Source organism: Hirundo rustica, chromosome 23 (genome assembly GCF_015227805.2).
Source record: "Hirundo rustica isolate bHirRus1 chromosome 23, bHirRus1.pri.v3, whole genome shotgun sequence".
NCBI lineage: Eukaryota > Metazoa > Chordata > Aves > Passeriformes > Hirundinidae > Hirundo > Hirundo rustica.
This window is the reverse complement of record NC_053472.1, coordinates 103,566-115,945: the sequence shown is the minus strand read 5'-3', so window position 1 is coordinate 115,945 and position 12,380 is coordinate 103,566. Positions and strand designations below refer to the sequence as shown.

Genomic DNA, 12,380 nt, shown 5'->3' with positions numbered 1-12,380 from the left:
CTTTTGTGTGAGTTGGGAGTAAAAAGCCCCAGGGCTGGTTTGATAAGCCTTTCTCACTTTGTCTAGACTCTGTTTACAGATCCGTCCCAAGTGGCTTACGTCCAACAGGATGCTACCACCCAGCAGGTAAGGAAAAGATATTACTTATTTTGGGCCTAAAACAGTGAGGGAACAGTTAGGGAAGGTAAAGGGACATTCACGTGATGCAGGAGGGTGATGAGCTGTCTCTGAAGTTGTCCAGTGACAATCTTAGTCTTGTGCTGTCACCCTGATCAAGACAAATTACCAGCTTGAGCATGAATGACAATAAAAGTTAAGACTGATTTTGAGCTTATTCTCTTTAATTCATATTCAACAAGAATTCTAATTTACTGCCCCAGATAGCATGAAAAATCTTTCAGTAGTGTCCATGCAGTAGATGTGGCTGATGTCATCTGAATGTACTATTTTGGAAAGGCTGGGTTTTCAGTTGTCCTCATGCAGCTTCTGATCCAAATGCCTTTAAGTCCACAAAAAGGCTCTCAAGAGATAGAAAAATTGGGTTAAATTCTAGGTTTACTAGAAACATCACAGGAAATTAAGTGCAAAACCTGAAGAAGTTCCATGACTGGCTCCCTTGGGCTTGCCAGTGTGAGGTGGGCTGGGAAGAGAATAAAACAGCAGCCTGTGTTTATAAGGTTATGATGATTTTTCCTTATTCTTTTTACGTCCATCATGGATGCAGAAGTTTTGTTGTTAACTCTTACTGGTGTCTTTGGGAACTGCACTGTGGTAATCAGCTGTAGACAGGTGCTTTCAGATCACTCTGGTTGGAATTCTCTGCTTGTCATAGACTTAAAATCATTACTGCTTGGTGTGTCTTTATTCACACATGTGGCATGTGTGAATGAATGTGTTAGATCTGAATCATCACCAAAGCCATCATTAAAATGTGTGTTTGTTGACAGTCTTGGGGCAGAGTGAGGGATTGAATGTGTGCTGAAAACAAATTTTCTTGCTAAAAGACCTTCTAAATGGTTGAGGCACAGACGGGAAGCAATGACTTATACAATAAAGGTGTTACTTGTCATCTCATTCTCTGTAGTTTTGTTCTAGATTTTTTTGCTCCATCAATTTCCCTGTATTAAGAAGCCAAAACTTCCTATTTAATTGTCTTAAGGCTCATTCAACAAATATATGATTAATTAAAAATAGAGAGTACTTGTGCACAGTGCAGATGGCAGTGACAACAGAGGTGATCTGCTGTTATTATCCTAGAAGCACTTCTCTGTGTGTCCTCAGCCTGTTCTCCATTCCAACACTTTCTGACAGCAGTCCTAACACATACATTAATTTCCGGTGAACAGTTAATTCCTCATTATATCAACTCCTGCCTTTGCAGTTTTTATATCAGCATTTCAAGTGGGACATCCCTGAACTGACAACTAATGATAAAATAATAATTAAAGCTCCTCTTGTCTTTCAGAAGAAACTATTGTAGAAAGAAAGTGAAAGGTTTATAAAAATAATGCCCATAATCCGTGCAGTGCCTGACATGGAAGTGCAAGTAAGGGTATGTTTGGTGTGATTAGTAGTAGGCAATGCTTACAGGGGGTACAAATAGATCCAAGTCTGTGTGACCCTCTCCTTGCTGGCACACTAGAGGAATAACGATGCCTCTTCTGCTGCCACTTGGCATCAGAAGTGTCAGTATCAGACTGTCATGGTGGCTTCGTCCTCGCCATTCCCTGAAGTATTTTTGCTATTGTTTTTGAGGAGTTTCGTAAGTTACTCTTAATACATCTTTAAACAAAGCAACTAGTTTGGAGTTCCAAGGCTGAGTGCTTATGTTACAGATTTTGTTGTCTGCTTCCTCACTACTGGCCTAATTCACTGTTCTTAGTTTTATTTGATATTTATTAAGCACTCTGCAGAGAGGCAAGAGCTTGGATTTTGTCATAAAAGCTGCTTAACCGTCCGAGGCACAAACTGGAAGCCACATGATGTCAGCTGTAGAGAAGGATGCAAAGTCACTCAGAATAATGGTGCAAATTCCTGTATAGATAAGCTGGAAACAAAAGGCAGTAAAGTTGATTGCTAGGGTCTTAGTTGTGCTTTGTTTTCTTGCTGAATAGAAAAGAACAGTGTGGTAATATGCATTAATTCAGTTGTTACAGCACAAAAAAAATTGAGTATGTAAACAAAAATGTACAGTGTGACCAACTGTAAAGAAAAGTAACTGTTGGGATCCTTTTGTTTGAGAGCTTGATCTTCTCATGAGGTCAATACACCATCTTGGTTTTTTAATGGATCCTGGATCATAGAATCACAGAATGATTTGGATTGGAAGAGACCTTAAAGCTTATCTAGTTCCAACTCCTCAGATTTTGCTTGAGGGAAAAAAAAAAAAAAAGAGGAAATGTTTCTTAGTCCTTCTTTCCCTCTTCCTTTAAAAATGAAAGTAAATTTGGCTATAGAAGAAAAGAGACCCCAAATCACTGGTTTTACTAAGAGCTCTTCTAACATCTGTTTTTAGTGCAATTTGAACCCAGGCTGGGTAGGACTTTAACTTAAAAATGTGTAATAGGAAATTCAGAATTTGCAAAGTCTATAGATGTGAAGTGTTTCCCTTTGTCCCAGGACCTGCAGGTTCTGTCTGTCATCCCTGTTTGAACCCCAAAAATCATGGGAATGCCCCGGTTTTTGAGCGAGTGCAAGGCTTAAGGGAGCTGTGCATGCCGGGCCCTGCCCATGTGTTAAGTGACTGATGGAAATGCTGCAGTGCTAAAATGAGTGCCTGTGATTTTAGGTAACGGTGCTCTTGCCTGCTGCTGCTCAGAGCATGAATCCCACCAACCTGTCCGTGCTCGGCAGTGTTGCTGACCCCCCCCAGCCAGTGGCTCAGGAGCAGGGGCCACAAGCAAATAGAGTAAGTTGCCAGGCACCCTTTCCTTTTCAATGTACGACTGTGCTGATTCCATTGCTCCATCGTCTCTGGGGATGAAATGTGGCTGAGTGATCCGGGAGGGGATTTGAAAAAACTGTATTGCAATTTTGTACTGTCTTCCATAGTCTCATCATGTAATATATGGGAGTTTAGGAGATCATGTATTTAATATGCAGAGAAAACCTGTTTCACAGATGGCTCTGTGAGCAGCACCTTAAAATTCTGTCAGTGCTGAAAAGTGAAGTTACCAGAAGGTGTAGTGTTGACTGCCACGTCCACTGGGTTTCCTCATCAGTGTTTTCAGGCAGCTCTGCTGGGTGTAGTAGTACTTGTTCTCTACCTGAGAAACCAGTGTGGGTGATGGAATACGCACCGAACTTCAAATGCTGAAGTTCTTTTAAGGAAGGAAAGGTTAAATGTGAAAATTAGTGGAAGAATGCAATGCCCTCAACTGTCCATCATGTCCCATAGTTTATATCTAGTTGCCACGTTACCTCACCCCTTATTGACCTCTACCTTTTTACTCTGGGGATTGATTTTGTTGGATTGTAAAGAGAAGATCATGTGTGAAAGTGCGGGATTCTCTCACTTGTACAAAAGAAGTTAAAATACAGCTTTAGGCTCTAGGCAATATCCCCAGAGCCTGGACTTCGTTTCAAACTTCCTGCAAGGGTCCAGAAGTTCCTTTGACTTCAGTTTCTTCTGAGAACTGAGTCCTTGGCAGGGCAGAGCCAGGGAGTAATACAGGTGTTTTGATTGAGGCCATTAGCAGCAGCAAACCATGCAAAACATTCTTTGACAGTCATTTAGCACCTTCCCTTGTCCTCCTCTCCATTACCAGAGGCAGCAGGAAGGGTAAACTAGCAAGAACCTTCTTTGCTTGTCCTTGTGCTTTTCTTCATGAATCAGCTTGAGTTTGTGATTCTCTCCTCAGGCATCATTACCGGTGCATAACCAGGTGTTACCTCCTATGGAGGCTGTGGATGGTTCTGATCCTTTAGCACCTCTGCAGAATCAAATGGAAAGGATAGAAACAAAAGAGGAAGATGATGAGGATGAAGATGAGGATGAAGATGGGGAAGACACTGACATGGATGAGTGGGATCCAGATCCACCTCGACCCTTTGATCCGAATGATTTGTGTAAGCATGTGCAGTAATAAGTAGTGTACCACCTGACCCGCTATTTTCTTCCCTCTCCATCAACCCTTTAGTAAAGAGAGGCAAAAATCATTCAGATTTTATCAGTAATGAGTAAATGTGAGTCTTTATTCCTAGAAATGTGAACTTTAGTTGGGCTGCTGTACTGAAAAGACAAAATCTTCTCTTTAGTGAAGTCTCTGAGCCGCTTTGTTCTTATTTTGCTGGACACTGGCCTGTCTGATATTTTAAAATGTAGACAGACTATTGGCATAAATGTTCCCACAGCTGAGCCAAAGTTGTTTAGAGAAATAAGGCTATCTCTGAGCTGGTATGTGAATGTCTGCCTGAAAGTAACATGCTCTCTGCCTTTGTGTTGCAGGGTGTGAAGAGTGTAATAATGCACATCCCTCGGTGTGTCCAAAACACGGACCTTTGCATCCTATCCCAAACCGGCCTGTGCTGACCAGGGCAAGGGCCAGCCTTCCCCTGGTGCTCTATATAGACAGGTTTTTGGGAGGTGTGTTCTCCAAACGGCGTATCCCAAAGCGTACCCAGTTTGGGCCTGTGGAAGGACCCCTGGTCAGACAGACTGAGCTCAAAGACTGCTATATCCATTTGAAGGTATGGGTCAGAAAAGGGGGAATCATTTTGTGCCTAAGCTTTGATTTTCATTAATTTGTCACTCTACCTTGATCGATTCACTAGAGATGTTCTGTAACTTCTATCTCTGAATGTAAGAAATACCCACATTGTTTTGGCTTCAAATCTGCTCTGTTATTCAGGGTGACACACTAATCCTGCTGAATGTTCTTGCATTATGGTGATAGGATATATATACACATGTATATATAGGGTGCATAACATGTAGGATTGTGAATCACTCTCTCATGAGCTAAAACAACATTTGGAGATAAAAATAGCAGCCGTTTATGAGGACATTCTGCGGCCATTCTTTCGTGTCATGCTGTAACCTCAGTTCAAAATATTTTTCTTACCTTTCTGTTCATAAGATGTAGGGGAGAGGAGATATTTTTATTCCCTTTCTTTTGCCAAGTAATTGGCATGGGGTAGAAGGGATTTGAATGACTTCTATCCATTTATTTACTGGTTTCACTATAAAAATTTGATCCTTTATTTGTTGGAGTTTAGATCCACAGTCTTAGGAGGACTGTGATGGTCAGTGTCTGACAAGCAAGTTGTGACCATAGGCAGATTCAGTAACCAAGAGAAGTTTAGCTAAAGAAGTGCTGCTTCCTGCTTGAGGCAGTGTCATGAGTCAAGAAGTGAAAGGAAAAGTGTTAGAAACTTCTGACTGATGTTTCTGTAGCCTACTAAAGCTACAGCTTACAGCTTTAGCCTACTAAAACTATAGCTTTTGTGTGTAATTTGTTAGAGTCACATGCTCATACTTGACCACTTCAATGAATGATTCTTGTCCCTGAAAGCCTTGGAAGGATCCATTGTGCCTCCCTCCTTAATCTTGACCTGTGGCTAAGTATTTTTCTGCCTGTAACTGCCTGTTTCTGGATCCATGTTAGTACAGAGAGAAAATTAGCTATGCCTTCATTGCTCCCCTAATGTAACAGTTGCATGGGCACAGTAGTTTTCTTAGTAACTCAAATTCTTTTGTGCTGCCAGGCAGTTACAGTCACATGTAATTGGATTTTGCTACAGGTTTCTCTTGATAAGGGTGACAGAAAAGACAGAGATTTGCAAGAGGACCTGTGGTTTGAACTTTCCAGTGAGGCTCTGTGTAATTGGATGATGTTTGTGCGTCCAGCTCAAAACCACCTGGAGCAGAACCTGGTGGCCTATCAGTATGGCCACCACATTTATTACACCACCATTAAAAACGTGGAGCCCAAGCAGGAACTCAAGGTATGGCATTGCTTGTGTGTCAGGATTCTCTTCTTCTACTAACTAAATAGTACCTTAAAAGTTCCTGCTTAATAAGTGCCAGAAACTACTGCTGTGAATAGTTTTAGAGCTTTTTTTCTTCTGATGGCCTGAATTGAATGTCACTGAAGTCAGTAAGTGGGTAGTCACAGACATAGGTATTTTAATGAGCTTTGGCTCATGAGGAAGTTTAAAATAAAAATATGTAAATTATTTGTCTCTCTCTGTCATGCTTTACACAGCATATATTTTGCTGATGCAATCTAATTTTTATTGCAGCAATCATTTTTTTTTTTTAATTCTGAATGCCCTTTCCAGTTAGCCCTGTGTGTTCCTGATTTGTTTTCTGGTGCCTTAAGTGAATATGATCTCTCCCTTAACCTGGCTTTCCTAGAGCTTTTGAAGCTTCGCATGTGAAAAATGATGAAGGATATTGTGACTTACCTGTGGTTTGCTTTTTATTCCCTCTAAATATTTATTGATTCCATTGAGTTCAAAGCAGCGTGGCTGGCTGAGATGGCCTTAATTTTAAACATTTTTTGGGGTACTGAGGGGGGAACCAAAAAATTTTGATATCAGGAAATTTTGTCGTTCTTCAATTCTCTTCTTTCATGTATATTTCAACAGTTTGTCTGGAAAAACATTTGTTCAGTAAGTGCATTTACTAAATCAGGATGAAAACCTGCTTATACTGTTAAAGAGCAGGATTGTCTGAAATCAGTCCTTCATTTTTTTTAAGCCGAATTACTAGAAATATTACAAATCCATTTTAGGTGTATTCAAACAACATTTTCTCAACAGCTTTTAAACCAATTTGAAATCAGACTTTAAATCTCCGTGTGGGAGCATAATTTTTCTTACTTTGTGGTAGTAGTTCTTTTGGGGTAAAATGGTTTGCTAATTGAAAGGCTTGGTAATGTGATTCCCTCCGCAAGTGGATGTAGGGCATTCATGCACAGTTTGTCCAGAGATTGAAGTAGTTCAAGCTGGGAAGTTCTGATTTGCCTGCCAGGTGTGTAGTCCAGGAGTTCCAGGCTTTCATCTTTGTCCAGCTGGTGAGATTCCTGCAGTGACACACCTGCTGGAGAGTCCCTGAAATCCTGCTCACCTCTGCCTGTGGCCCAGTGCAAGTTCAAACTTGTTTGAGTTTTTCGTGCTGAAAATCTGTAGATGCCTTCTTTCAGAAATCTCTTCTAAAATCCACTCTTTCTCATCAAACAGATGAAATGATGGAAGAATTCTCAGCTAAATGTGAGCATCTGATTTAAGGCTTAAATAAATTTTGTCTTCCTGCCTCTTGTGGTCGTCTTTGCTGAAGGCTTGAATTCCATGTATGACAAAAGTGGGTCTATCACGCTGGCGCCCAGCAGATCTTTGTTTTGGGAAGCAGGACCATATTACTGCAATCTTTTAGAAGCTCAGAAGCATTTTAAATGAGCCTATGTGGATGGTGCTGCCTATTGGCTATGTAAGGAGACCAGGAAAGAAATGGGAAATTCCCCAAGTTAATAACATTTCCATTCCTCTTGGCACAAGTACCGGTACTCTGCTGACATCCTTCCTTTACAGTCATGTAGTTGGGTTTGAAGAGATTAATCTTATTTCCTTTAGAGCTACTAGTTGCCATGTGCAAGATTAACATTCATGTTAGGAAGCTAGACCTTTAAATTAAATGGATGTACTTCCTGAGCAAAGCTCTTTCATTCCTCATTGGGGGCACATTGATCTTACTGGACTTTATTACTGAGGATGAAGGTGTGACAAGGGCTAGTGGCTGAGGCAAGTTACGTAAAAGTATTGCTTAAAACCCATTTTCAAATAGATTTCCATTAGTTTTGGCTCCACCTAAGTGTCCTGTTACCTTGTGCTCCTGCTGCAGGTGTGGTATGCTGCCTCCTATGCCGAGTTTGTGAACCAGAAGATCCATGACATAACTGAGGAGGAAAGGAAGGGTAACTTGGGATCTTCTGCTTTCAGTGTGGTGGTGGTTGCAAGTTGCACTCCTTATTTTCAATTATATGGCCTGTGCAGTGGTCACAAATTTCTGCTAGGTTGGGAAAAGTTAAACTAAGTCTAGATGGTGTTATTGGGGCTTATAGCCAATAACTCTTCTCATTAGAATATTACCTTAATTTAAGCCTTTGCTTCAGTTTCTGGGAAGCATTAGGTTGCTTCCTCCCAGGAAGAGGTCTGTTTCTGTATTCAGTGTGTACTGTGTGTCATAAACTGAGGTGTGACTGCTTTAGATTTAGAAATTTCCCCTGATCTCCCTTAACTTACACCAGAAGCACAATCCTATAGGTGCTCTTCCATACTAGGGTGAATTTCAGAATCCCCCTGAATTTCTAACAGTGTTGATAGTCCATGGGAATTGCCCCAGTGATCTTTCTTTGTCTCTTGTGATGAGCTGTAGTTCATGGCACAGTGCAGAGGGCATAAAAGCAAAGACTAGTGGAGCAGAGTTGCGTATTCTGCAGCCTGCCTAACCTTCAGGGGAGAAATGTGGCCCACAGAGGATAGAGAGGGTGGGGGCAAAAAAAATTAGGTGTTTTAATTGGTGATGAGTGAAATGGTGTTACTGACATTTCCAATAGTGCTCAGGGAGCAGGAAAAGAACTGGCCATGTTACGAGTGCAATCGGCGTTTCGTGAGCTCGGAGCAGCTCCAGCAGCATCTCAACTCCCATGACGAGAAGCTGGACTTCTTCAGCAGGTACTGAGAGCCTTAGCTTTGCTTCTGGATCATTGTGGTGCTTCCCCAAACATGCAGAAAGGAGGGGCTTTGTCCTGCAAATCTTAGTGACCAACTCAGGAGAGATCAACTCAGCACCAGAAGGAAAAATCATGGCAGTAGGAGGCTGACTGGTATGAGAGACTCTGTGAAAGAAGCATCTTGAGAGAAGGAATTACTCTTGTTGAAACTGATGAGGTTTTTTTTGGACAAAGACTTTAAATACTTGTAATGTTTCAGTATCACAGTATTGAAATACTGCATTTCTCAGAGATATGGAAGAGAGCTTGGGTAACAAGGCTTCTAGTACCTCATTGGCCTGGCAAGATAGTTTATCCTGACCTATTAAAAACTGAATCTACAAACACCTGTCACAGGGCAGAAGATATTGGTGCCTTCTTTCTCCTGAAATGTAGCAAGTTTTGTTTTGCTTTTTTTGACACAAAATTGTTCCTTTCTGTTTAGTGCCTGACATCCGCGGCTGAGCGCTTTTTGGGGAGGGATGTTACGCTTCAGATTTGAAATGGGTTTCCTTATGCAGTTGTTCCATCATGCTTAAAATGCTTCCAGCACACCATAAACTGGGGTGTTAGAAGTGGGAGGCTTGCCATGGCAGAGGGCTGGATGGAACCAAGTAGTCCTCTTGGTCTCTTGATTGCTCATAGAAATTTTAATGTGTTCTGAACCTTGGTTTCTCATAAAGCACAAAATAAACAGATACCAGCCAGAAACCCATTGTTTTTGCTGCCAGAATTTCTTCAGTTTTTATTATTTACTGCAGCATTGTTGCTGAGTTGAATGTGTGAGTAGGGATGCTGAGAAAAACAAAACAAAAAACCCCCTAAAATCGGTGGAGAATCCAAATTCATCTTTTTTTGTATCTAACCTGGAGCACTCTTATATTCTGCAGAGCCAGAGGCCGAGGTCGTGGGCGAGGAAAGAGGAGATTTGGACCAGGCAGACGCCCTGGGCGCCCTCCCAAATTCATGCGCATGGAAGTAGCCAGTGAAAACGGTGAAAAGTGTGAAGAGGGGACACAGGTATATTTTTGGAGATGGAGGGAAAAAATAGCACAAACTCGTGACTAAAAGACTAAAAGAATTTGGGGCATCAGTGCAAACTGAGGGTGTGCTTTGGACTTAGACATGAGTATTTCTTGGTTTCTACCTGGAATTCTCTGCCAGGAGAGCACACTTATAAAACCTGTAAAATCACTTAGATTTCTGCAGCAAGTTTCACTCCAAAACACTAAGAAGTGAGGTGGGTTATTGTGGCAGTTTAGCAGCCTCACTGAAGTAATTTAGACAGTAAAACAAACAGGAGTTCAGGCTCCTATTTGTCCTTTCTGGAATGTGAGATCAGCCTGCTCTTACAACTGTTGCTGGTGGAATTAAATCAGTTTGAGATATGATTCTCTATGATGTTTTAATATTAACAGAAGGGCCTCCTGTAAGTAGGCTTATTGTAAAATGTTCTTTTGCTTGTAGGTGTTGGTTATGTTCTGCAGGGATGTAACATGCATTTAATTAAAAAGCTAAATTCTCTGACACTGACCATGCTTAGGTTACCACCAAGTCCTTTTACGAGCAGTGACAGGAGGCATCAGTGCTCTGGTTTATGACTTAACTGAAAGCTGATATCTGGAGTAGTAATTTTCCTCTGGCATCTCACTGGGTCACGGCTCTGTGCTGACTCAGAGGGAGGAATGTATACTCTTCTGCCTGTGAATTCCTACTGCAATGCCCTAAATGCTGCAGTAGGCGCAGGCAGTTGTGAGCTCACCCTCTCTACAGGCTGGCATGACACATGCCAGCCTCATTTAGACAAATAAACCTAATGCTGGTCCCAAACCCTTCACTCTGGGGAGATGGCTCTTGCTGGGCACAGTCCAGTGTGTGAGTGGCCTCTGGACTGGAGATGGCTTGTGTCCTGCCAGCTTGGAGCGTGGTCCAGGGCTGGCGTACATGTGTCTGTGCAGTGGGACAGGGTGACGTCCCAAGCCACTGGAGGTCTGCTCACCTCACTAAAGATGGGCATTAGTTCTGCCTGGGAACTGTAGAGTCAGAATTCTGAGAGCGCAGCTGAGTGTCAGCAAGGTAGAAACTCGCCATCCAGACCTGGGCTGGACACTGAGGAGGTGTATTGTTTACTAAGGGTCTCTTTCTGGTAAGCACTTATGGTCTGTAAGGGCCTCATTCCTTGGTTTTCTTCTCACACACCCATTTTTGTGTTTTGACAGCACCAGCCTTTAGCTGACATAATAAAATATTAATTCTGGTGCTCTGTTTCCTAACTTGTACTTTTCGGTTTCTTCAGTTGCATTACATGGTGTCAAATAAGGATCTGAGTGTGGATCTAAGTGTGTCTTTTCATGTAACAAAAGCTGATTCCATTCCAGAAGAGTTATTGGAACTTACAGGGATAGAATGTAGATTTTTGGCATGTGCTCACATCACCTCCCTTTATGCTAATGTGAAAGGGGAGGAAAAACAGCTTTGTGTGATATATAGAAGTGATGTGTGCAGAGCTGGAAACTGGATTAAAAAACCACACAGTGCCCAGTGTGATCACCTCATTTGTCACTCTCCAGTTCAGCACTCCAGATAGCTTGTTAGAAAGGAGAAGACAGTGCAAAATGACACACAGTCCTTAAAGCAACAACAGTTTCTATGAGACAGAAATTCTCTCCTTTTCTGGGTCTGCACTAGTCACTTTGGTTAAAGCAGAAATAGTCCTGAATGCCGAAGAGCCTTCTTGGCTACTGACAGCAGGTAATGCTGATTGTCTGTGGCTGGTCAAAGGGATGGCCCATGGAGAGTTACCCACCTGCAGTGTTGCCTCCCTGGTGCTCTGGGTGATGCTGCTGTAGGTGAGGGTGATGTGCTGAAAAGCAGCAGTGGACACAGTAGGAGAGCTGTAGGAGTTAGTGTAGACACTACACTACGCTGTTTTGTTTATAGCTTGTGATTAAATGTGTATAAATCTTGTGGTCTGCTGAGTATTATCAAAGTGTTTTTCAGTGGGTGGGGGGAATAATCACTGGTTGTATGATTTGCGATTTCAGGACTTGCTGCATTTTTCCAGCAAGGGGCAGTTTGATGAGGCCAGACAAGCCCCATTGAACGGGCTGGAGCAGCAGGAACAGACTCCGGTGCCACCAGAGCCGCAGGCAGCACTGCAGCAGCAGGAAAACCACATGCTCCAAGTACAGCCGCAGCACGAGGGTAGCACAGTGCCCACGCAGAGCACCATGACAGCAGATGACATGAGGCGAGCAAAGCGCATCAGGGTAAGCACAAAGGATGGGATCACATCCACTGTAACCCAGGGAATGCTAGGCCTGCCTGCTAGGGCCAGCTGGTCCTCCTTTCACTGTCGAATCCATTTCCAAATCCCAAATAAAGCATCTCATTCCTAGCAGTTTTCTTTGCACTGAGAGGAAGACAAATCTCACATAAAGGCCTAGTATCTCATAGGTGCTGGTAAGAACTAGTGAGTCAGGAGCTGGCGCTGATGGAATTCCATCACGGTAATTCTGACTTGGAAACACAGTCCACCTAAGCTGGCAAGCAGGGGTGCTTCAGACAGCTGGCAGAATCATGGTGCTGTGGCACAAACTAACAACTTGCTATCTGTGTCTCTCCGAACTCACGCAAATAATGGCCAAAGAGGAACCACAAGCTCAG

At 42.5% G+C, this 12,380-nt stretch overlaps 1 protein-coding gene across 5 annotated transcripts in view; it reads left to right on the top strand.

The window, feature by feature from the left end:
* The window catches only part of PRDM10 (PR/SET domain 10), a 42,699-nt gene that overhangs the window by 14,367 nt on the left and 15,952 nt on the right, over window positions 1-12,380 (top strand). For all 5 annotated transcript variants that reach the window (XM_040084999.2, XM_040084997.2, XM_040084996.1 and 2 more), the window contains exons 4-12: window positions 67-126; window positions 2,789-2,908; window positions 3,861-4,068; window positions 4,448-4,689; window positions 5,743-5,946; window positions 7,844-7,916; window positions 8,559-8,676; window positions 9,605-9,734; window positions 11,759-11,983. In XM_040084999.2, coding sequence (XP_039940933.1) covers window positions 67-126; window positions 2,789-2,908; window positions 3,861-4,068; window positions 4,448-4,689; window positions 5,743-5,946; window positions 7,844-7,916; window positions 8,559-8,676; window positions 9,605-9,734; window positions 11,759-11,983 — 1,380 coding nt within the window. The remainder of the gene's footprint in view (window positions 1-66; window positions 127-2,788; window positions 2,909-3,860; window positions 4,069-4,447; window positions 4,690-5,742; window positions 5,947-7,843; window positions 7,917-8,558; window positions 8,677-9,604; window positions 9,735-11,758; window positions 11,984-12,380) is intronic.